This window comes from Magnusiomyces paraingens (genome assembly GCF_902498895.1).
Source record: "Magnusiomyces paraingens strain CBS 517.90 genome assembly, contig: contig3, whole genome shotgun sequence".
Classification (NCBI taxonomy): Eukaryota; Fungi; Ascomycota; class Dipodascomycetes; order Dipodascales; family Dipodascaceae; genus Magnusiomyces; species Magnusiomyces paraingens.
Genome location: NW_022474069.1, coordinates 2044280 through 2067004, shown reverse-complemented (window position 1 = coordinate 2067004; position 22725 = coordinate 2044280). Strand labels below are relative to the sequence as shown.

Here is a 22725-nt window from a genome sequence, read left to right as displayed (position 1 = left end):
ACTTATAATCATTTAACAAACCAACAGTCATTAAGTTAGCCAAGTATTACATTACACTCAACAACATGGTCAAATCCATTCAGCTTAAAAATAAAACTTTTGAAATCTTTTAGAATCTTCTGAAATCTTCCTATACAGCTGATAATCATACCTTATCATTCTAATAAATTGACAACAAAAAAATTATGGTATCAACATGACCGTAAATGTCAGATTTAAAAACAAAAAGTCAAGGTCCAAAAGTAAGGGTTTCTTTTAAAAAAAATATTAAGGAGACTAGAAATATGAATTGCATTTAAGTCACCAATGTATCGGCAAGAGAAAACAGTAGGGTATTGTTGGTATTTAACATAATAGTGAAGGATATACGACAAACCCAGATATCATAACATGACAGTATGCCAATTTAAAGCACATCAAACAGGTGAATTAGTGATAATCATAGTACCAGAAAATTTGAGATAATAACCTATTATAGCATGTCCAATCAAATACTGCTTAGTATTTGTACAAAAGTTAGTTTTGAAGTGAGCCAGTAGTCGCCATCGAAACATATCAACTTGAACATCCAGAAAAAAAAGTAAAGCAAAATGTCTGAATCTAATGCGTAAAGTCCACTATCGTGTTATTTTAAAGTTCATTTCTATGGTCGTTATCAAACATCTATTGAAGGATTGACATGGCCCAAAGCATTTTTTCCAGTATGAATCTTAACCACCATAGTTCTCAAAATCAAATCAAAAATATTAGTATAAGTTGGAAAAGATTGTACCTATTATCAAAACGAGTATGGACTTAAGGTTAATTAAACCACAAATATCAACTAGGAGAGATATGAGTATGGGCCAGTGTAAGATAACCACCAGATAAATATTGATTTAAGTAAATTAGGATTATCTATCGTTTTGCTATAGTCAAGATTTTAACTTTAATATATCAGGATCATCAGGAAATAGCTAATAGTAAGCCTCTGACATCGTTTCAAAATATATTTGTAAACTGTAAGTCAGGTAGGCTTCAGATTATCCTCAAATATCAACATGTTTGGTATTTGTGTTTTATAAATCAAGAAATATTCAATTTATATTTAAATTAAAAAAAAAAGCAAAAAAGCAAAAAAGCAAAAAAGCAAAAAAGCAAAAAATTAAAAAATTTAAAAGAAATTGAATTTAAAAGAAGAGAAAAAATTTTTTTTTTTCAAATTTGCAAGTTTTTTTTGACAAGTTAAACGACGAAATCCTTTTGAAAACCGTTGAGATCCCCAATTAATAGTGATTTCTGGTGGGTTTATGGAATCGCAGAAGGTAGCGCACGGCTCAACTGGTTGTTCGTTACCCTACCTCAATGAAAACAAAAAGCTGCAACAACCCAAATCAGAATATGCCCGTTTTTTTAATGAAAATTTCGATCGACAGTAGGAAAAAAGTTTGCCCCTATGTATGAGTTTAAAAAAATATATTTATTCAAGTGAATATTTACAATACGAAGAAATTTACATTAAAACAATAATAGTATCTTTATAATAGTATTCCCAAACCAGAGTCCTTAAATCTATGCCGACGCAGCAGGCGCAGGAGACGATCCGTCATCGTCGTGCTTTTGTGGTGTCTGCGACAAGTACTTGTCAAAGGCGTCGTTGCGCTCTGGGAAAGGTCTAGGTCCGAGAAGACGAATCATGTCCTCACGGGAAATAACCTCCTTCTTGAGGAGCTCCTCCGCCACAATTTCAACCTCCTTCTTCTTCTCAGTGAGAAGCTTGTGGCACCGCTCATGGGCTTCATTGACAATGCGTCTAATTTCGCTGTCAATCAGCTCACCAGTGTGCTCACTGTAGGGCTTGGTAATGGACTCTTGATTTTGCTCGTAGTAAACTTGTCCGACCTTGTCGGACATACCAAGCTGTGTGACCATGGCCTTAGCCATCTGAGTCACCTTCTTAAAATCATCACTGCCACCGAGAGTGACACTGGGAAAGTTAATCTCCTCGGAAACACGGCCACCAAGAGACATGGTCATCTTGTCCCTGAACTGCTCCTCAGAAATGAGATATTGATCAGGAGGAAGGTATTGTGCATAACCCAAGGCAGCAGAGCCACGGGGTATAATAGAAACCTTAACAAGAGGATCGGCGTACTTGAGGTACCAACCGCAGATAGCGTGACCGGCCTCGTGGTAAGCAACGATCTTCTTCTTTTCAGGAACAAGAACGCGCGATTTCTTTTCCAAACCAGCAATGACACGCTCAATGGCTTGCTCAAAATGTTTCAGTTCAACAATAGGAGCTTCTTGGCGAGCAGCAATGAGAGCAGCTTCATTAACAACGTTGGCAATATCGGCACCAGAAAATCCAGGAGTCATGGCAGCAAGCTTACCTGCAAGCTCAGGAATTTCAGTGTTGTAGAGAATCTTCTTCAAGTGAACCTTGTAGATGGAGATACGGCCTTCAATGTCGGGTCTGTCAATGGTAATGTGACGATCAAAACGGCCAGGACGCAAAAGAGCAGGGTCGAGGACATCGGCACGATTAGTACCAGCAAGAACAACAACGTGATCGGAGCTCTCAAAACCATCCATCTCAACAAGAAGCTGATTTAAAGTAGCTTCACGCTCATCGTGACCACCAGAAACAAAGCTCTTGTTACGTGCCTTACCAATGGCATCAATTTCGTCAATGAAAATGATACTGGGGGCCTTAGCACGAGCAGCCTTGAACAAGTCGCGGACACGGGAAGCACCAACACCAGCAAACATTTCAATAAACTCAGAACCAGAAACAGAGAAGAAGGGGACACCAGCTTCACCAGCAGTGGCCTTGGCAAGCAAAGTCTTACCGGTACCAGGGGGACCAGAAAGAATGGCACCACGGGGAATCTTAGCACCGAGTTCCTCGTATTTGGCAGGCTCCTTAAGGAACTTGACAAACTCCATAATTTCTTCCTTAGCCTCTTCCATTCCAGCAACATCAGCGAACTTGACGTTAACATCGGTAGCCTTGTTGTAGAGCTTAGCACGGCTTTGGCCCATGCCAAAAATACCGCCACCAAGACCACCACCACCAGAACCACCGCTGGGACGTCTAGTCATCCAGAAGAGAGCACCGAGAAGAAGCAAAGTAGGAAGGAAACCAAAGAGAGCACCGAGGAAAGAGCCTTGTTCAATGTAAGAGATTGGAATACGCTCATTTGCAGGGACATTGGTCTGAGCCTCGTCCATGCGCTTCTCAAACGTGTCGACAGAACCAATTGTGAAGAAGACAGTGGAGCCAAAAGAGGTGGTAACATAAACGGTAGACTTGTTGACGACAGTCAGCTTGCGGACAGATCCCTTATCAAGGTATTCATTCTTAAACTCCTGCCAACTGATCTCGCTATTGCTCATGCCGCCCTGGCTCATGAGGGTGAAGAAGAAAGAGGTGAGAATGAAGAAAATAAGCATGTGCATAGGGGTGATTTTGATTTCAAAGACACGGAAGTTTTGCGAGTTAAAATCAAAGCCCGGGGGCATAGGCTTCCCATTCTTTTGTTTAGAGTCTTTATCCTTGTCGTTATTTTTGTCAGCGTCATCGTCTTTTTTCGAGGATTCCTTATTATTCTTGTCGTTACTACTGCTACTGCTGGACTTCTGGGTATCTGTTTCAGAAGGTTTTTCGGCACGGTACCACTCGGGTTGCTTGCCCAGGTGATCTGCATCTTTTTCGCCTTCGCTGTCGCTCTTCAATTGCTCGTCACTACTTTTCGACTCACTGTTGTTGCCAGTTACATTTATCCACTTGGCCCGGTTAAGTTTATCCCGTGTGCTGTCGCTAATATTGGGCAACCCGTTCTTGCCTGCAGAAAGACGCCGGCGCATACGAGCCAAACGCCGCTTACGGCTGGACAAATCGTCGTCGTTTTCGTTTGTATTGGAGGAATTGTTATTATTATTGTTGTTGTTATCGTTAGGTGCCTCCCGGCATGCTGCAGAAACAGAAAAAGACCGGAGCAGCAAAAGATTGCTGTTGATAATGCGCGGAGAAACAGGTCGTTGCAGAGCAAGTAGTGTAAAGCGGGCTCCGCGGATGGCACAGGTGGAAGAGGAAGCTGGGGAGGAGCATGTCCTCGGGGCCGCGGCAATGGCGCGACCCAGCAACACAGCTGTGGTGGCCATTGTATAAGGTTTATGAATATGAAGATTTAGTATTAAATGTATATAAGGGTTGTGGAGATTGAGGATTGATGGTATATGATGATGATGAAGGTGATGTGTTAGGAAGGAGGAGAAATAAGAGAAAGAAAAAAGAGGCAAATAAAAAATTGGCGGGATGAGAAAATTAACTGGCCCGACCTGTGGTGCTGGCGGGGGGTTTTATTAGTGGTTATTAATGGTGGTAGTGAACATTTTTTTTTTTCGCGCTTTCTCACGTAAGGCCTTTGCGGTGGAGAAAACGGGCCCAGCAACCAAATCCCGTCTAAGTAGAAAGCTTACCAGGTAACTGATATATTCGGGTCCTTACCAAAAATAAATAAGGGCAAGTATCTATATGGTACTCCAATATCCAATATATTCAACTCTTACAAATACCCGCAAACATCCGGTCTTCATCATCAACCTGGATATCTTATCGTTATCGTCGCCCCCGCAAAGGTCCATCAGCTTTTGCACCTGCTCCACTTGCTGCGGCATTTGGGCCATGAGGACCACGTCCAAGTCGACCCCCTGTACGACTCGAAAAGTCTGTGTAACTGTAAATGTCGGTGAAATCTCCATCGTGCGCGAGATCCATCTCCGTGGCGTAATAGTGCCGCTGAACAAGTCGCCGGTATGTCCGAACTTCGCGAGTCTTTTGTTCCCATTCTGGAGAATCCTTGTCGAGATATTTTTCCGGGTCCCAGTAGTCAAGCTTGTCAAATCCTCGAATCGGGCCCAGCTGTCTAAACGATAATGAAGATAGCTCTGAGTCTTCAGAGACCGTCTTGCTCATTTTATTTGAATCTCTCTTTGAATCCTTTTCTTCTTCATCATCGGTACTCTCCTTCTTTTTATCATCATCTGCTTTTTCAGTCTCCTTCAACTTGCGCAAACTTTCATTCAAATCCTGGTACCCTTGGCTTTCCTCTGCCGTCGGTTCTGCAGAATGCACTGGCCAGTGTTTCGGATCCAGATAAGAAGAATTGACCTGCACCGTGTACAGAAATGTGCGTCCACACTTTGTCAGCACGCGACCCATAATCTCACTGCTCAGTTTCGCATCTGCTCTTTCTGATCCCTCCTTTTCTTCACCTTTCATCCCGAACTCTTCGGCATACCCGGGACACAAGTCAACCATGATTGCCTCAGGTGGTGGCACGAGCCGCATTGCTGGTGGAGGCCCGCCAACCGCCAGAAACTCCACCATCTGTGGCTCTGTTGCGGTACGAAAATGTGCCATGCGTCTTCTGAAATCCCTCCGCATATCGCGCTCATGCTGCTCCAAATATTTCCTTTGTAATGGAACCACTGTTGCAGTGGACGAAGAATTACCATTTCCCCCGATTCCTCGCCCCCCTCGAGAATTTCTTCGTCCAGGTAGCCACCCCCATCGGCCCCCTCCTTGTTCGCTTGTATTGCTGCTGCTGCTCGTACTACTGCTGCTGCTAATGCTTGTGCTATTACTTCCACCTTTACCACTTTTAGTACTCAGTGAATCGTCCCCCTCATCACCAATAAGTATCTCAAACTTAATCTCCTCACCCAAGTATACAAATTCCGCACATGCCTTACGGTCCTCTTCAAACAGATCGGCTGTCAATGAGACATCTGATAATGTATCCGATCCATTCCCACCAGATGCAAAGCTTGCCTGAATGCCGGAAAGTGGGCTGCTCATGCTATTGCGGGCGTCCGCAAAACTCGCATTGTTGGTCATCGTCGGGTTGTTGTTGTTATTATTATTTGTGCGACTTGATTGCCGGCCAAGCGTTTGCGGTCCGCTACTCAAACCTGCACGCCCGCTTTGAGGAGACCCTGTAGTTTGCGAGTCGCTTGTGTTAGAAGAAAAAAGTCGTTTAAAGATGTTCATGTTTGCAAAGACCTAATTTGCGTGCGTATATATACTAGATATTGATAGCCGGTTTGATGGGTAGATGTGTATGTGTGCAATGAAAAGACGCAACAAGTATTATGATGTATAATGCAAGAACAAGAACGAGAAAACAACAAAAAAAAAACAGAGGATAAAAATGGAGCTCAAAGGATAATCTCCTTATACTAAGCCTTTCATGGGTAAAAATGATTATAAAACAAAATGAAATGTCAAAAAATGTGGCGAGCCAAAGAGAGAAATAAAGAAATAAAGAAAAGAAGGAAGAGGACTCGTATAAGAACTTGATAGTTAATTGCGGTGAAAAAGTCTGTGGCAACCAAATTTGCAATAAATGTTAAAATGGATTTATGTTTTAAGTTCTAAGTTTTAAAACCAGTTAGTAACTTTTTTTTTATTTATAAGTTTTTTTTTATTCATAATCATCTAAAGTCATTAAATTCTTTATACACAAATATTATACAGATTTACATTATAGTTATTTTATTTTCCACTCGTTGTCGTCGTAGTCGTTGTTGTTGTTGTTGTTGTTGTTCCGTTTGTAGCACCACTAACAGAATCCGGGGTATTGGCCTGGTTCGGAGTAAACTCACTTGTCGACGACGTTGACCACCCATTAGGGCCCATGTCAACATCAACATTGCCATCTTGAGAATATGGGGTGCCAGAATTATCGCCTCCAGGTACTATTCCAAAAGTGTTGGTATTTAAGCCAAATACTGAGTTATAGACTGAGTCGAGATTTGCCCACGTCGCAGGACCCATGAAAATACTATTGTAAAAATCAGAATCCAAGTCATAGTCTAGCATATCAACGCCCGCCGTTGTTCCTGGGTTTGACGAAGAAGCAGCCCCAGTAGTCGAAGCAGAGGCTGAGCCTGTTCCTAGTGTGTTGATTGGAGATGAATTTGACGATACAGATGTTGAAGAAAAAGATATACCAGGTGCCTGAGAATGATGATTAAACTGCGAACTCTGCATTTGTTGTGGTGGGGGATGATTATACCCTACTGGAGAAAACTGTGTGCTGTTAGCAGCGTTCTGTTGAAGAGGGAACGGATTCTGGCCGTTAGCAAACCCAGACAAAAACTGAGTTTGCTGTAGATTGTACAAGCCATTGTGCATCGCAACCCCGCCATTAGAACCAGGCGAAGAAAGCGATGACGGTGGTGAATGACTCATGGGATTCACCAAGTGCTCATCTCTATGGAGCGTTTGTTGTTGGTGTTGTGGATACGACAGCAATGTGGATTCAATTCCTGTCGCACCATTGTTGGTCTGCTGCGGCAGCGGCAGCGGCTGTGGCTGTGGCTGTAGTTGTTGCTGTGGCTGTTGCTGTGGCTGTTGCTGTTGCTGCTGGAGCTGTTGCTGTTGCTGTTGCAGATATGAGTGCTGATTATGTTGCGGACTGGAAAAAGATGACGACGCAACATGTCCAGGGAAATGGGAATCGCTTGGTACATGTACACACGATGTAAGCTCTGCCGAAAGATGAGCCTCAGATAAAGTCACAGGAATTCCTGTCGTTGAATTCTTCTCTCTATTGTCCCGATGGGTCTTGTCTTGTCGGGACCTATCTTTCAGCGGACTCTCAGAAGAAGCGCCTTCTTGCTGTTGAACATTCTTCTTATTCGATGCCGGCGTAGCACTATTCTTGTTTGTTGGATCGCGCGGTTGCTTGTGCTCAATATAAGTGCCCAGACAGTCAACCAGCAAATTTAAAAGAAAATGAGCCCGTGTTTGGTGCATGAAATCCTTGCTGCGATCAAATAACCGGTCATACACCTCAATCATATTGCGCATGTAGACTAAATCGGTGAACACCTCCTTGCGTGAATGTGTGAAAATGCCATTAACAAAAAGTGTCACGAACGCATTGAACCCGAAAAACGAGCACCGCCAGAGAGGCACATAGGTCCAAGGATGCAACGCAAGAATGCACTTGATGGTATTGCGTGCCGACTCAATGCAAATGTCGGGCGATCCCAATAGTCGCGGATACTCTTGTGCAATATTGCGCGTGATGAGACGGACTCCATTTTTTATTTTCGAGACGTAGGGTTTTCCCAACTTGTAGTCCTCGCGCACTTCACGCAAAAGGTGATCAACTGTTTCTGCATCGAAATGTTCGAGCCCCTTTTCGGTCTTGTTGTCGCCCACGCGTGCAACTCTGTAGATCCAACTTGGATGACTGGCAACGTGTCGGTGTAATCCAGAAAGAATAAAATAATAGGTGGTTTGCATATAATAGACAAGATGCTTGAGGATCCAGAGTGAAGTATCAACTTCAAAGCTCATGTTTAGCAGACTGGCAATGGTAGGCGATCCTGGTTGAACAGACACTGGCAAGCTTTCTTTCCACTTGATTAGTTCTTTATCAAAGGCTACCACTTTTGTAAGGCGATCTTTAATACTAAGAGATTTTGACTTTGGAGAGTTGAGCTCCACATAAATATGGTCCCAAATCTGGTAAAGTTCGACTGCAGCTGTGATAAAACTAAAGTTTTTAAGTTCTTCATCAATTTCAGGAGTTTTAATAGAAATAGGAACGTAACATACTGGAGCAGAAATATCTTGCTCGAAAATATGTGATGGTCTGCCAAGTTTAAGGCAAACATCCTTTTCCAAACAGTAAAGAGTCCACCACAGTGTCAAACATGATTTTGCTTCGTCAGCTGGTAAATTTTCATATGACTCTTTGCGATGAAGACCTAGGTCTTGCGCAAGGCGTACCATTATTGAGGATATGGGAATTGCAGGCATAAAGTTGAGGCAGCAAGTGAAAAGAAAAAGCAAAATAGTCCCACCTTTTATTCCACTTAGCGAGTTTCCAACAAAAGAAAGGCGTTCAAGATGAAATAGTGCGCATGAAAGATAGTCACTTGAAGTCTTATATGTGACTCTATTAGTGTCAAAGTCCTTGGGGATAAACCCCTGAGAAATTGCTGCCAAAAAGGGAGAATCAGTAGGATGATCGTCGGGTGACTTGTTAGTATACCTCGAGCTGGGTATAGCAATGAGAGTCAAAAGACCAAGACTGGTGGCGGCAGCTATACACAGTTTTTCAGCATAACCATTGAAGCCTGTTAAAGTTTCTCCAGGCATGAGGTTGTCTATTGATGCCGAGACACCATATGGAGTATAATCTTCGTTGCTAGTGCTGTTATTACTGCTACTGCTGTTGCTGTCACCACTACTTCGACGAGTGGCACTGCCTCTGTATCGGAAAGCGGTTGGAAGTTTGAACTCCCGCAAGTACACAGAATATCGTTTTTTAAACTCTGCAGTGACGTCACCATCAGGAAGATGACAACCAAACTCGGCAAAGATGATTCGGTCGAGCTCCTCAAAGGAAAAAATACTTGCAACGGGGAAACTGCGAAGAAACCCATAAATTCCAAGAAAAACCATATCTTTGTCAAATTGAAGTGGGTTTTCAGTCTGGCGTAAAAACTGTATCATGCCTTCGCGAATACCTGTTTGAGCCTGCTTGTAAGCTACATTAAGCTTAGCCATCAATGTAGGATCGTTCATCTGATGAGATATCCAGTGGAACCCATTGGGGGAACAAAAAAACATAGGCGCTGACTCGACAAAAAGCTGGGTATAGCTATTTTGGACGGTGATGGCCATAACATCGTTTTTTTTGGCTTTGATGGAATGGTGAGCCATATCACGCTTAGTGAAATGAAGAACAACGGGCTGGTAGGGTATTTCTTCTTCCTTGGAGTTCTCCCACATGGCAGTGTTTGTTTCTTTACGCGTACTAAAGACTGGTGCTTTAGAGGAGCTTTTAGGGTTGAGACAGGAAAGAGTTGGGGCACCCACAATAATTTCCTGGGAACCCTTTTTAGGTTTGGAGATTTTCAGTGGTTTGGAAGCATCTTTATGAAGATCTGCTTCGTCGTTATCGGTATCCTTCTCATCATCATCATCCTCATCCTCTTCGTCCTCATCTTCGTCTTCTTCGTCCTCCTCATGATCTGGATCGTCGTCATTATCGTCTTCATCCTCTTCTTCATCATTGTTTTCCTCCTCTTCGCTTTGATTTTTGTGGAGTTGAATTTGTTGCCTTTGTTGTTGTTGCTTTTGGTCTCCACTAGAATATGTAGATTTCCATTTTTTCGAAGAAGCCGAGGTTTTTTTCTTGATTATTGATGATGATAAAGATGACGAAGGTGAGGACAAAACTCGGCCAACTGATTTGCCATTTTTGTCATTACCTGCATCACTCCCACCACTATTATTATTACTATTGTTACTGCTACTCCCAACTCGAATCGCCGAGGATGTTAAAGACATAAGCTGTGGCAGGTTTTGCTCAATAAGCGGTGTCACAATCTCGAGCATCGCTTCGATTCGTTGAAGTCGTGTTTCAAGAGCAGAAGACGGACTGGGACGGCTGAAAAAAAAAAGAAAAGAAAGCTGACGTTAGAGGCTGCTACTACTACAAAGGGTGATGCTTTTGGTGATAAAGGAAAACAAAATCCACAACAACAGATATGAGCAGTGTGATGTGAGAATTTCGCAATAACTACTTACACTTTTTTAATTTTGGGCTTGGGCTCTGGTTCGGTGTACAGACAATGGTACGCGTTGGTTGTGCAGTGAGTACATGGCGTTTTTCCATCACACTTGGTTTTTTTCTTGCGGCACGAATCGCATGCTCGCGAAACACGCTGGCGTTTAGGTTTGTGCAACGGTATGTCCTGTTGTTGGTGCTGCTGTTGCTGCTGTAGTTGCTGTAGCTGTTGTAGCTGTAGTTGTGAACTGTGGTCGGACATATTGTGGTAGTCTTGGTTTTGTGAGTGATTGATCGGCGGGTCAAACTGAGCGTTGTTGTGGTTAAAATATGGTGTAATGTTTGCGAGGTCAGGATGGTAGAAGGAAGAAGATGATGAAGTATTAAGTTGGTGCTGATGGGACTGCTCCAACGGCAGAAGTGGAAATAGATGAGACTGTGAGTTCCCTGGGATTGCCTGAAAGGGCTGATCCTGAGGATGGTTAGGGATCATTAGAAGATGTTCATAGGCTGGGTTATAATTATGGAGATAAAAAAAAACGGGGATGGGGATAGAGATGAATGGAGATATATTTATTAGTTTTAATGGATATAGGTATCTAACATCTAATGAATATCGAATATAACAGGATGACAATTCAAAAATAAATTAAAAACTAAAATAAAATAAAATAAAATAAATAAAAGAAAGTAGATGTATATAAAGGAAATCCCATCTTTATATATATAATCTTATAAATCTCCACTCCGGACTTGTTTTGTTTTTGTTTGATTTTTTTTAAAAAAGGAAATTAATTAATGACTTCAGATTACTTACTTATAGTATTAGTCCATATATTTTTAATATTATTATAATATTTAAAAATCAAAAAAAAAAAAAAAAAAAAAAATAACGTCAACTTTAACCAATATGAAATGAAGTGTTTTTTTTTGTTCCCTGATCCTTACTTAAAGTTATTTCTGATCAGAAACAAAACAAAAAAAGGGGGGGAGATTCAATTTTTTTTTGTTTTTTTAAAAAAAAAAAAAAAGAAGCCGACCGTTATACTGGGCTCTGTTTTTTTTTTTTTTTTTTATCCCAGAAGGTGTCAAGAAAAAAAGAAGTTTGGGTTCTGTGGAAGGCAGCAATAATGTTTAAACGGCCGTTAGTATTGTTACTAAGTAGACATTGGCTTAAAGCCACTCAGCAGCCAGCCAGCCTTTAATTATATATATATATAATATATCGGGTGGCTTTACATAGAAATAAAAAAAAAAAAAAAAAACCCCCTTCGGCTCCCATATGATCCCGCCACCCGCCAAGCTTGCAATTTCTCTTAACCTAGTTTAGTCATACCCCACAGTTATCTTATGTAACATTAACATGGCTAAATATGAATGTTTTCTGGCCAGTCCTTCCGAAGAAACAGAATTACATCATTTAACCAAATGTAATTACATAATAAATTTTAAAGTCTTCCCCGCTACCGCACAAAACCTCTCCAATCGGAGTCCGGTTAAGTTCCCACTTTATTCCTAATCAGGCAATTGTTTCTCTTTTTTTTTTTTAATAGATCGTCTCGGATGTTGATGAAAAGTAGATAATAATAAGCATAAGATCTTTTGCATTCAATTTTAAACGTTAGGCTATAGTGATTTGTTTGTTATTGTTTTCGGTCTCTTCGAAATTTCTCTCTTCTCGGATATGCATTGCAAAGGATCAACTATTGTTATAATGTTGGCCGATCCGTTCGTTATCAATCAGTTAAGCTCATGTGAATATTTTTACATCTAAACGATAATCTCTTTTTTTTTATGACAATGATTAAATTAATCCCGACAACTATTAAAATTCAAAAACTAAGAACTTGATCTCACAATCTGGGTTTTTTTTTTTTTTTTTTTTTTTTTTCATCTTTATTGTTTTGGGAAAACACACAGCCACCTCCATATTTCTTCTTCATCACTTGCATTTGATCCATTTGTGTCCAATCATAGCCAATAAAAAAAATTAAATCTAACTCAGGGTTTTTGTAACTTTTCTTTACATCATAAAAAAAAAGGTACTTGGATGGTATTTATTAAATTTTCTTAATAATCTCTCCATATTTCTTTTTATGAAAATCAGTCGAGAATCTCGGTCGTAATTACTTGTAGTTCTCGAGAAGGTAGCCAAACCTATGTCTAGCAAATAATATTTTTTTTTAGACGACTCCAACGGTGAGAGTGTAGTTTTCAAAGGAATTGAGGCTTAGCCTGAATTCTCTAAAAATGACAATAACAACAGAAAAACTATTAAATATTTTACTTTTGGTATATTTTAATCAAGCATTGCATCTAACAGCGAAGTGATGGAACTCTATCCCGCACTTTACCATCACATAAACTTTGGATTTTGAAGTTTGGCATTGTAAATTTTTCCCCCTCCTCTTTGTCTTAGATAGACAATAAAATCAGTGTGGAAAACGTTAACGAGGGGTGAAATTAGTGCCGTGCGGTGTGATTTGGTGCGGAGAATTTTGGAAGTAAACAATTGTCTTAAAATGTCTAAGCAAGATATGTTTTTTTTTGTCCTGAACGACAAATACAACATGAATCCAAAAAGAAAATTAAAGAAAGATGTCAATTTGGATATTCAAATTGGATTGGATATATACCATGGTATTCTTCATTGATTTAATATAGTAAAATTAAGAGTTTCCACTTCAGACTATTGGAATGTACGAAATCTATGATTTTCTTTCTGAGTCAGAAGGTATCATTATCGTAACTGTCATTATAATAATTACCACCGTCATATGCTTATTTTTAACTCTGTTCAATTAAAATTAAAATCAAAATCAGGCCTTTTCTTTTTTTTTTTTTTTTTCAATGTTACATTTCTGATCTTTTTAATCTCCTGTGCCTTAACTCCACAAAAAAAATTTTTAAAAAAAAATAAAAAATAAAGGCCTGACTCAAATAGAATTCAAACATAGCTCAATTGTAACAATGGATGATCATGGTTTTTTGTGTGATCCAGAGATAATAGTCTTTGCCCTTTTAACTTTTTTTTTTTCAATTCATCCATTGGTATATTTTTTTTTCTTCCCGCAATTACCATAGTTTGTTCGCTTTTATAAGATTATCATTTAAATGATAATTAACTATAAATTTATAGTTAATGTTAATCATAACTAAGCTTGCGATGATCGCCTACTTTTTCACATAAAATATCTTTATCGTCTAATTAAATCTTAACAAGATTACTTTAAATGTGACATGAAGTAAACATTAAATCTTATCTCGAGTCCATCGACAAGACCAACCAAAAAAGGAAAAAAAAAAATTTTTAAATTTAAATCAAGTATATCGTATATGCTTACATTTATGGTTTGTATCTTTTATATTCAATTACTGCTTAACTTCCTAAATCAAGCATTCTTTAACTCAAAAATACATTAATCTTTTATTGGCTTTTTCTTTAAAATCATTGTATTATGGGAAGCAAATTTCTATTTAAAAAAACAAAAAAAAAAAGAATTAACGGATATTTTAATACTCAAATCTCCATCACCCGAAACTGTAATTTAAATAGTGTTGGGTCAGATATATTGTCTCATATATATATATAGTCGAAAATAAATGTTTAATATCATAGCTGTCAAATTTTATACCTAGGTATATTTGGAGGTCGCTATTTTTTGTTCATCATACTTCATTTATGGCTCATTTTTGTTTAAATTACCGAGATATCTTATTTTTTGTATTTGTATCTCTCTCTCTCTCTCTTTTTCCCTTCCTTTTGGAAAAGTAACTGTTATGATATGTGTATTGCTATACAAAACAGTGTTCGGTTAAAGTTGTATATACTCCTTTATTTAAGCATACATTTTTTTGTTCCTTTCTCTAGCTTGTACGTTAATGTTTATACTAAAGTTTAACTTATTCATCTGTTTAAATAAAAAAGCTTTGCTATCTTTATTATAACTATCCAGATTCAAAAATGAGTGGTTTTTTTTTCATTCATCTGATAAAACAAAATGCCCCATCTAAGAAAGAGAAATAAATCACAAAATATCATTCTAGTCTAATCTTTAAAACATAAAATAAATTCCTCGGTTTTTTGTAAGTTATTGTCTTTTCCTAAATTGAGAGTATACATTTGTATTAATTCACTCATAATTAGTCCCTAATCAATATATTAACTCAAAATTAACTTTATTATTTTTTTTTTCAATTTACACGATAAACAAATGACTACCCACATTTTTCACATAATAGAATAAATATTGAAAAACATTTTATTCAATGGCCTGTTTTTTGATTGGCTTTGTTTTTTTTTTTTAATCTACTCATTTCCATGATGTTATTCAGTGGAAATGTAACGACCTGGATGGATGCGGGGCAATTGTTTCTCCATTATGTTTCAAAAAAACGTCAGATCAAAAAGTAAAAATATAAATTTAAAAAATAACTTGTTCAAAAATATTTGAACGCTTCATCAATTTAAGAGTTGATATTAAAAAAAAGAAGTAAAAATAAAAAAAAACATACATCCATGCCTATCTATACTTATTAAAAATCGGAATGTATTAGGTCCAAAAAAAAAAAAAAAAAACTTCTCTATCAAAATGATTTCTCCTTTATTTTCCTCATTTCACATGTTCATCTTCTTGTACTGTCAGCGCTGTGAATATCAGGCACCGTAGTTGCAGAAACAGCTGTATTAACAGACGACGAAGGTCCATTCACAGTTTCAGTGTTTGAAAACTCAGGGAACAATCCCCCAAATGCATCAAAGTCTCCAAACCCCATTCCGAAGCTGGTGCGCCCAAAGCTTCCCCTTTTCTCACCAGCACCATCGTATCCGCTTCCACTTCCTCCCCCTCCTCCTCCTCCTCCTCCTCCTCCAGCATGCCTATCAGTTCCTTGCGACTCGCCAGTCATAGAACCAGTTCCAGTCCCACTAGGCGCACCCTCTGTTGATACAGGTATTGGGAGTATGCCGAACATGGAATTGTACATTGAATCCACATTGGCCCACGAGCCAGACCCCATAAAGTGGACACCCCCAAACGGATCCCCACTTTTTGTATCTGCAGTCATTGTTGTAAACGGGTCCATAAGCGGGATTCCAGGATACTCTGTTGTGGGCTGTGACGGAAGAGCCTGTTGTTGGTTTTGCTGTGAATGAGAACCAGAAACAGAGTGTGGAATCGAAGACGTAGGGATATTAGTGTTAGTAGCGGCCGTCGTATATCCGGGTCTTTGAGCATCAGAGTATCCAGTAGGGGCCGCAGAAAACTCTGTGAGCGGAGTTGTTCCAGAAAGTGGAGATAATACATGTAACCCAGATGACGAGTATGCTGGCGATGCATCAGGACCTGTCGAAACCTGTGGGCTTAAAAACTGAGGGCTATTAGGCTGTAAATTTTTTCCAGTTGCCAAAATAGGAGAAGGTCCATGTATAGGAGTATTTGAAGGCAATTGCTGTTGCTGTTGCTGTTGCTGTTGTTTTTGAAGTGGCAATGGTGGAGATAAAGATAATGGATGTGTGTTATCCTCAGAACTATTCTGCGCAGCCATGTACTCACCAGTCAAATGAGTAAACCGTTTATTAAGACCTTGGCTTGGCTTTGACTTCTGTTGACTATGTGTCCTCAGTAATGGAGCTGGAGCTGGTTCTGGAGATACTCGTCTATTCGTGCTGTTGTTTAGCCATTCGCTCGTCTTTTCCTGGCTCACTTTGCGCAAATCCTCAGAAGTTATAATTTCTGGCATATCTGGGTCTTTGAGATTTAATTCACGACGTTTCCGCTCAACGTGAGCCGTGATTCCATCCACCATCGTGCGCAGCATGCGATCCGGATGGTAAATAAACATGAACCCGCGCGTTTCTTCAAAAAGTCTCTCCAACACATCAATCAGATTGCGCATGTAAAAAATGTTGGAAACAGCCTCATCGCTCGAATAAAGGAAAGAGCTCGATACGAAAAGACCAAGAAAAGCGTTAAAGCCAAAATATGAAATGCGCCAAATGTAAGGAATGGTCCACGGGTGAAGGCGCATGATACTCACAATGGTTTTCCGCGAGTATTCGGCTACTAAGTATGGTGATCCTAAAAGTCGCGGATTCTCCTTAGCAACTCGGCGCACTGATAACTTGATGCCATTTTTGGTGCGTGCCTTATAAACTGTGCCCATTTTGTAACCGTTGCGCATTTCTGCCAAAAGTGAGGCCACTGTTTCGGTGTCAAATTGCTCAAGATCTTTTTCCGAATCAGTGTGTGACGAAAGTGCAGGAGACGCATTATCAGAAGCTCCATTAGACTTTTCTTCTTCAGAATTGGAAACTCGAGTCACACGGAAAATCCAACTTGGACGGCTTGCAACATGTCTATGAATATATGAGAGAGCATAGTAGTAGACTGCGTGGCAATAAGTCACGCCAAACCGGAAGATCCAGTCGTGCATGTTAAACTTTGCGCTAATGTTAAGTTGGATAGGCATTTCCTTAGAGTCTGGTTGGAGAGCTAATGGTAAGCTGTTTTTCCACTTTTCTAGCTCGCGATCAAAGTCCAGAATTTTGAGCAATGCTTCACGAGATGATTGTTGGCGAGATTGAGTAAGCTCAATGTGGATTCGGTTCCAGAGCCTGTAAATGAGGACAAAATGCAACAAGAAATTAAAGTTGGAGAAACTATGTTGTGAAAGAACATCAAACTCAATGCGACAAGGCAATGGGGCGGAAATATTGCCATCAAAAATAGTAGAAGGCCGACCAAACTTGAGAGAAATGTCCTTTTCGACGCAATATAGCAGCCACCAAGCGTGTAATCTATATCCCAACTCTGCTGGGGGCAAATTCTCATAATGCTCACGTCGGTGGAGCCCCAGATTTTGAGCAATGCGTACAACGATGGAAAGCAATGACCAGGGGGGCACAAAGTTGGGGCTGCAAGTGGTCAAGGATACTAGCAAAAGACTGCCCTTGACTGCAAGAATAGAGTGTCCAGCGAGAGCCAGCCTCTCGAGATAGTAAATGCCGCTTGTTATATATTTTGTGACGAGTTCATAGTAGGCTTGTTTAGGCATGCCTTCGGGGACCCACCCAGGGCTATTTATTTCGAGGGATAGGCCCATTGCTGTGATGGCAGCAACACAAAGCTTTTCTGCATAACCATTTAGCCCAGTTGGTGTTCCAAACGCCGAGGGGATGTTTGGTTCTGTGGCAGGGTGGCTTTTGGTGTTAATTCGAATTTCCTCCGCGTATTCTTCAAATTTTTTATTTACAGATTTTTGATACTCGCGAGCATGTTGATATTTTTCTGTTTGAGGAATATGAGAGCCAAACTCGTTAAAATACATGAAATCTAGCTCCTCGAGAGAGAAAACATTCCAAAGTCCAAGTCCTGAAATAAACTCTTGAAAGCCTCGTAGCACAATATCTTTATCAAAAGTAATGGGTGAGGTGGAACTGTCTAAAAGATTTGTGAGATTTGTTTTTGTGTTTTCTTGAGAAACTTGGAATGCAAGAGAAAGCTGACCATACAGCGCACGGTCTTCAAGCTGACGTGAAATCCACCCAAAGCCATGTGATGAACAAAAAATGAGTGAAACACCTTCAAAGTATATTTGCTCAAAGCCGTTGAGTACAGTAACAGATGCAATATTACTAGGTTCCACATGAGGAGCACGAGCTGGGTCAAATTTTGAAGCAATATAAGATCCTGCGGGCAGATTAGGGACATTCCATTTGACATTAACTGATTTCCCTGTAGTATCATTTGTTGAAGATGCAGTTGGTGTTGTTGATGTTGTAGCAGCTGTTGACAAGGCTAAAGAACCATGCTGATTCGTTTTCGAAGCGTTGATAGTTGTATCAACCGTTGATTTCAGCTTTTCGCTTTGAGATGCTGGTAAGGTTTTGCGCTGTTTCTTTGAGGTATCATGTTCATCATTAAAAACACAAGCCGAGGTATTATCATTTTTCTCGAGTTTTACATTGGGACCATGTTTGTCGAGGTCGTCGCTTTCGCTATCGCTGTCGCCGTTTGTTGTACTTACAATGCTATAAGATTCATCCGAGTTAGGGTCGTCTGTGAGCTGAGCATCCTCGGAATCAAGGTCAGAGTCATTTTGGTTTTGATGGTGGTGGTTTTTACGGTGTCGATGTCGTCTGTTGGTATTAGTGATCAGAGATTGGTTTTTGACCGCGGAGCTAGCAAGAGAAACTAACTGCGGAATGTTTTGTTCAATTAAAGGGGCCACGGTTTCGAGGAGCGTTTCGATTCGACGCAACCTAGAGTCCAAGAGAGAGAGCGTGCTAACTCGACTATATGGGTGTTAGATAATTTATTACTGATAATATCAGAGTTTTTTTTTTATTTATTTTTTTTTAAAGCACACCTCTTTCTTTGTTTTTGTTTTCGTTCTGGTTGGGCGTAGACGCATGGTAATCTGTTTGCAGCGCAAGATGAACACGATGGTGTTTTCCCATCGCACTTGATTTTCTTTTTACGGCATAAATCGCAGGCGATGGAAACGCGTTGACGTTTTGGCTTAGGTTGTTGAGAAAATGTACTGGAATGGTCATCGTCATCCATGTCGTCCATGTCATCAATGTCGTCGAGATCGTCATCGTCAGCCTCATGCTTAAGTGAAGGGGGTTGTTGATTTTGCTGCCGAGAATGTTGAGACATTGATCGTGATGCGTTCGAGGATGAAGATGATCGGCCCGCACCTTGGATCATTGTGATGGATGAGATGTTTAATTAAAAAAAAAAAAAAAAAAACGAAGAAAAAAAAAGCTGTGGATATATTATGTATAGATCTTTTATTTTGTGAGTGTAAGGTTTTGGGAGCTATTATTTTTTATATACATAAAAGATTAAGAAGGAAGAAGAGGGTAAAAAGTTAAAAAAAAAAAATAATAAATTAAAATATAAAAAAAAAGAAAATAGTGGGCTTTATAAGCATTATGTGTGTTTTGATGAAGAAGCCTTACAAGCTAAGATTTTTGGTGTCCTAGATGCGGAAAGACAATAACTCCTGAGGGTTCCGAAAGCGCACCCAAAAAGAGGCATAAAGCGGCCATATGAGTCAGCACTTGTTTCACTGAGGTGGAAGGTCATTCTGGGGAACAAAAATATTATATAATGATTAGATAAGTTTTTGGAGTATTAGATTTTTTTTTATTTTTTTATTTTTTTATTTTTTTATTTTTTTATTTTTTTTTGAGTTTACCCGTTACATCGAGATCCATATATTCACGTGATTGTTGTTGATCTTTAATTTTGTTACAAACTTTTTTTTTTTTTTTTTTTCTCATCAAGATTATAAACCTACATTGCCACCTGCCATACAAAAACAAGGACCGGTTGGCTGGAGGGTTGAAATTTAGGAACATGAGAGCGATTTTATCTTTACAAAAAAAAAAAATTAAAATAAAATAAAAAGCACGCTTGGTAGTCGGTCTCAGGCAAGATCGGTGTTACTTGGTCGGGTAATAAACACAACGAGGGCTTTAAGTTAAAAAATTATGAACTATATATATTGTATATCATATAAGTAGTGAGACTTGAATAAATATATATAAATAAAATAACTCTTTTCCAAATTATTTTTCAATATTTTTCAAAAAATATATTTTACTTTAAAATATATTCATCATGATGAATATATTTGATCATGGTATACAGCATACAGAAAAATCGTTATTACACCTTAATCAAATTAAAAAAAATTAACGGTAAGCCCAAAATAGGCATACATTAAAGACTTATATATTGCAACTTCTAGTTACAATACTTAAAAGCAATTACAAATAAATTACAATTTTAAAAAGCCACAGTGTTCATTTTAAGAAATTTTCAATTGAGGTATATAGAAATAGACACACAACATTAAAATAGTCAATATATATTCAAAAAACCAACTTCACTCTATTGTCTAATAGGGGCGAAATTGTTTATTTGAACTTCTTGCCAAAGAGGATGAGCTGGAGCTGATCGTAAAGAGAGATAACACCAGCGCCGGCAACACCACGGAGAATGTTAGCACCGCAGCCCTTGAAGAGAGACTTGACACCCTCAGCCTGGACAATCTTGGTGAAAGCATCAAAGGCACCCTTGTACTTAACGGCTTGACCAGAAGTCATCATCATACGACGACGGACAGTGTCAAGAGGGTAAGAAGCGGTAGAGGCACCAGTGGTGACGCACCAACCGAGAAGGAAGGAGGCAAGGAAGTTGCCCTCAAGAGGACCAACGAGGACAACAGGCTTAAGAGAATCGTAAAGACCAAAGTAGAGACCACGGTAAACAATGATACCAACGACAGAGGGACCGAAACCACGGTAGAGACCAGCAATACCGTCAGAAGCAAGAGTCTTCTTGTAAACATCAACAAGACCGTTGAATTCACGGTCACCGCCGCCCTTAGCAGCCTTAGCATCGTTAGCAAGACGGGTACGGGCGTAATCGAGAGAGTAGACGAAGAAGAGGGAAGTGGCACCGGCAAGACCACCAGAAGCAAGGTTACCGGCAAACCAAGGCCAGTAGCCCTCAGACTTCTTGAAGCCAAAGAGAGCCTTGAACTTGTCCTTGAAGGCAAAGTTAAGGGCCTGAGTGGGGAAGTATCTGATAACGTTGGCAGTGTTACCTCTCCAGAAGGCAACGATACCCTCATCAGCGGAGGTACGCTTAAAGCAGTCGATGATACCATCGTATCTCTTAGCAAGACGGCCTTGCTTTAACATCTCATCCTGGTTCTGGATAAGGAGCTTGACACGCTCAATGGGGGCGGCAGCAGTCTTAGAGACAGCGGCAGAAACACCACCCATCAAAAAGTCGATGAGGAAGTTCTAATGAAAAAATATATTAGAATACATGATTTTTTTAAAGTTTTCCCAAATAATTGATTTATTATTAATTGATAAATCATTAATGGATTGATTGATTGATTAATAGATGGATGGATGGATTAATAACTTACATTCAAGTCGGAGGACATTGTTAATGTGTGTGTGTGGACGGGATTCTCAAAAGAGGATGAGGATAAGAAAAAAAAAAAAAAAAAAGAAGAAGAGAAGAAAGGAAAGAAGCTTTTTATAAAAAAAAAAAAAAAAAAAGTTTGTTTATGCCAAAAAATGGAGGGTGTCTAGTGCTCACAATGTGTGTAGCCAATAGGAAGCGTTCAAGGGTCTATGGAGGCCAGCGTTTGGTGGGAGCGCATTTTAGGTTGTTGAAGTGTGTGGGTATATATGTATATGTATGTGTGTGTGTGTGTGAGGGAGATGTTGCTGCCTTCAGGCTAATCAAAAGCCCTGCCCTTTGGCTGGCTAATTGACTGGCCATTTGGCTGTATCTGGTTTGTTTGTCATGGCAAATCACTAACTACTGTTTGTATTACTAGTAGGTGGCATTTACAGCATTTTTTTTTTCATTCTAATAATAATAATAATAATAATAATAATAATAATAATAATAATAATAATAATAATAATAATAATAATAATAATAATAATAATAATAATAATAATAATAATAATACAAGTGATAATGGCTAGATGGAAGCAGTAGACTAATCAATTGGCAGCAGCTTAGCACTTTACTGGTGCAATTTTTGGCATACCAACAACAACCACCCACAGGCGCAAATATCCAAGTCCTACTATGACAGTCAAGCAGCAGCAGCAGCAGCACAACTATCACTACCTTTACCTTTACCTTTACCTCTACCAACTCCAGCCTATTACAAGCCCTGGCCTTATTATGGCCGGGTAACATGCGCATTTTCTGACTGGTGGCCACACAAGAAATTGTGGTTATGTGCTTTGCAAAAAGTCTACAAGACAGCCAGCCAACAGCCAGCCAACCAACAGGAGTGTCTTTATTTTATTTTAATTTTGGGGAGGAGGGAAGGTCTGGGTCTGTCCATCTCTCCGAGCGCAATCAAAATGGGTCCTTGAAAAAAGGGGAGTGCACTTTTATTTATTTATTTATTTTTATTACAGATTGAGAAAAAAAAAGTTGAATACTCTTATCTCCAAACATAAGTTTTTTAATTAAATAATTAAATAATATATAAGCCTGATGGTGCTAATTAAATTGAGAAGTAGATGGATTTACTAAATAAAAACAAAAAAAATTGAAGTTCTCTTTAACGTGTCATTTTTTTTTAT

At 39.4% G+C, this 22725-nt stretch overlaps 5 protein-coding genes across 5 annotated transcripts; all 5 read right to left on the bottom strand.

Annotated features, from left to right (window-relative positions):
• Positions 1 to 1551: 1551 nt before the first annotated feature.
• Positions 1552 to 4146, bottom strand: SAPINGB_P003951 (uncharacterized protein; the record flags this gene model as incomplete). Its single annotated transcript, XM_031998666.1, has 1 exon — positions 1552 to 4146. One exon carries the CDS (start codon positions 4144 to 4146, stop codon positions 1552 to 1554), a length of 2595 nt encoding a protein of 864 aa, XP_031854557.1.
• A 457-nt stretch (positions 4147 to 4603) lies between these two features.
• Positions 4604 to 6037, bottom strand: SAPINGB_P003950 (uncharacterized protein; the record flags this gene model as incomplete). The annotated part of the gene is made up of 1 exon (XM_031998665.1): positions 4604 to 6037. The coding sequence occupies one exon, from the start codon at positions 6035 to 6037 to the stop codon at positions 4604 to 4606; it is 1434 nt and encodes a 477-aa protein (XP_031854556.1).
• Positions 6038 to 6541: 504 nt separating this feature from the next.
• SAPINGB_P003949 (uncharacterized protein) lies at positions 6542 to 11073 on the bottom strand (the record flags this gene model as incomplete). The annotated part of the gene is made up of 2 exons (XM_031998664.1): positions 6542 to 10460; positions 10601 to 11073. 2 exons carry the CDS (start codon positions 11071 to 11073, stop codon positions 6542 to 6544), a joined length of 4392 nt encoding a protein of 1463 aa, XP_031854555.1.
• Positions 11074 to 15206: 4133 nt separating this feature from the next.
• Positions 15207 to 19294, bottom strand: SAPINGB_P003948 (uncharacterized protein; the record flags this gene model as incomplete). The annotated part of the gene is made up of 2 exons (XM_031998663.1): positions 15207 to 18876; positions 18951 to 19294. The coding sequence occupies 2 exons, from the start codon at positions 19292 to 19294 to the stop codon at positions 15207 to 15209; spliced, it is 4014 nt and encodes a 1337-aa protein (XP_031854554.1).
• A 1217-nt stretch (positions 19295 to 20511) lies between these two features.
• SAPINGB_P003947 (uncharacterized protein) lies at positions 20512 to 21554 on the bottom strand (the record flags this gene model as incomplete). Its single annotated transcript, XM_031998662.1, has 2 exons — positions 20512 to 21405; positions 21537 to 21554. The coding sequence occupies 2 exons, from the start codon at positions 21552 to 21554 to the stop codon at positions 20512 to 20514; spliced, it is 912 nt and encodes a 303-aa protein (XP_031854553.1).
• Between the last annotated feature and the right edge of the window lie 1171 nt (positions 21555 to 22725).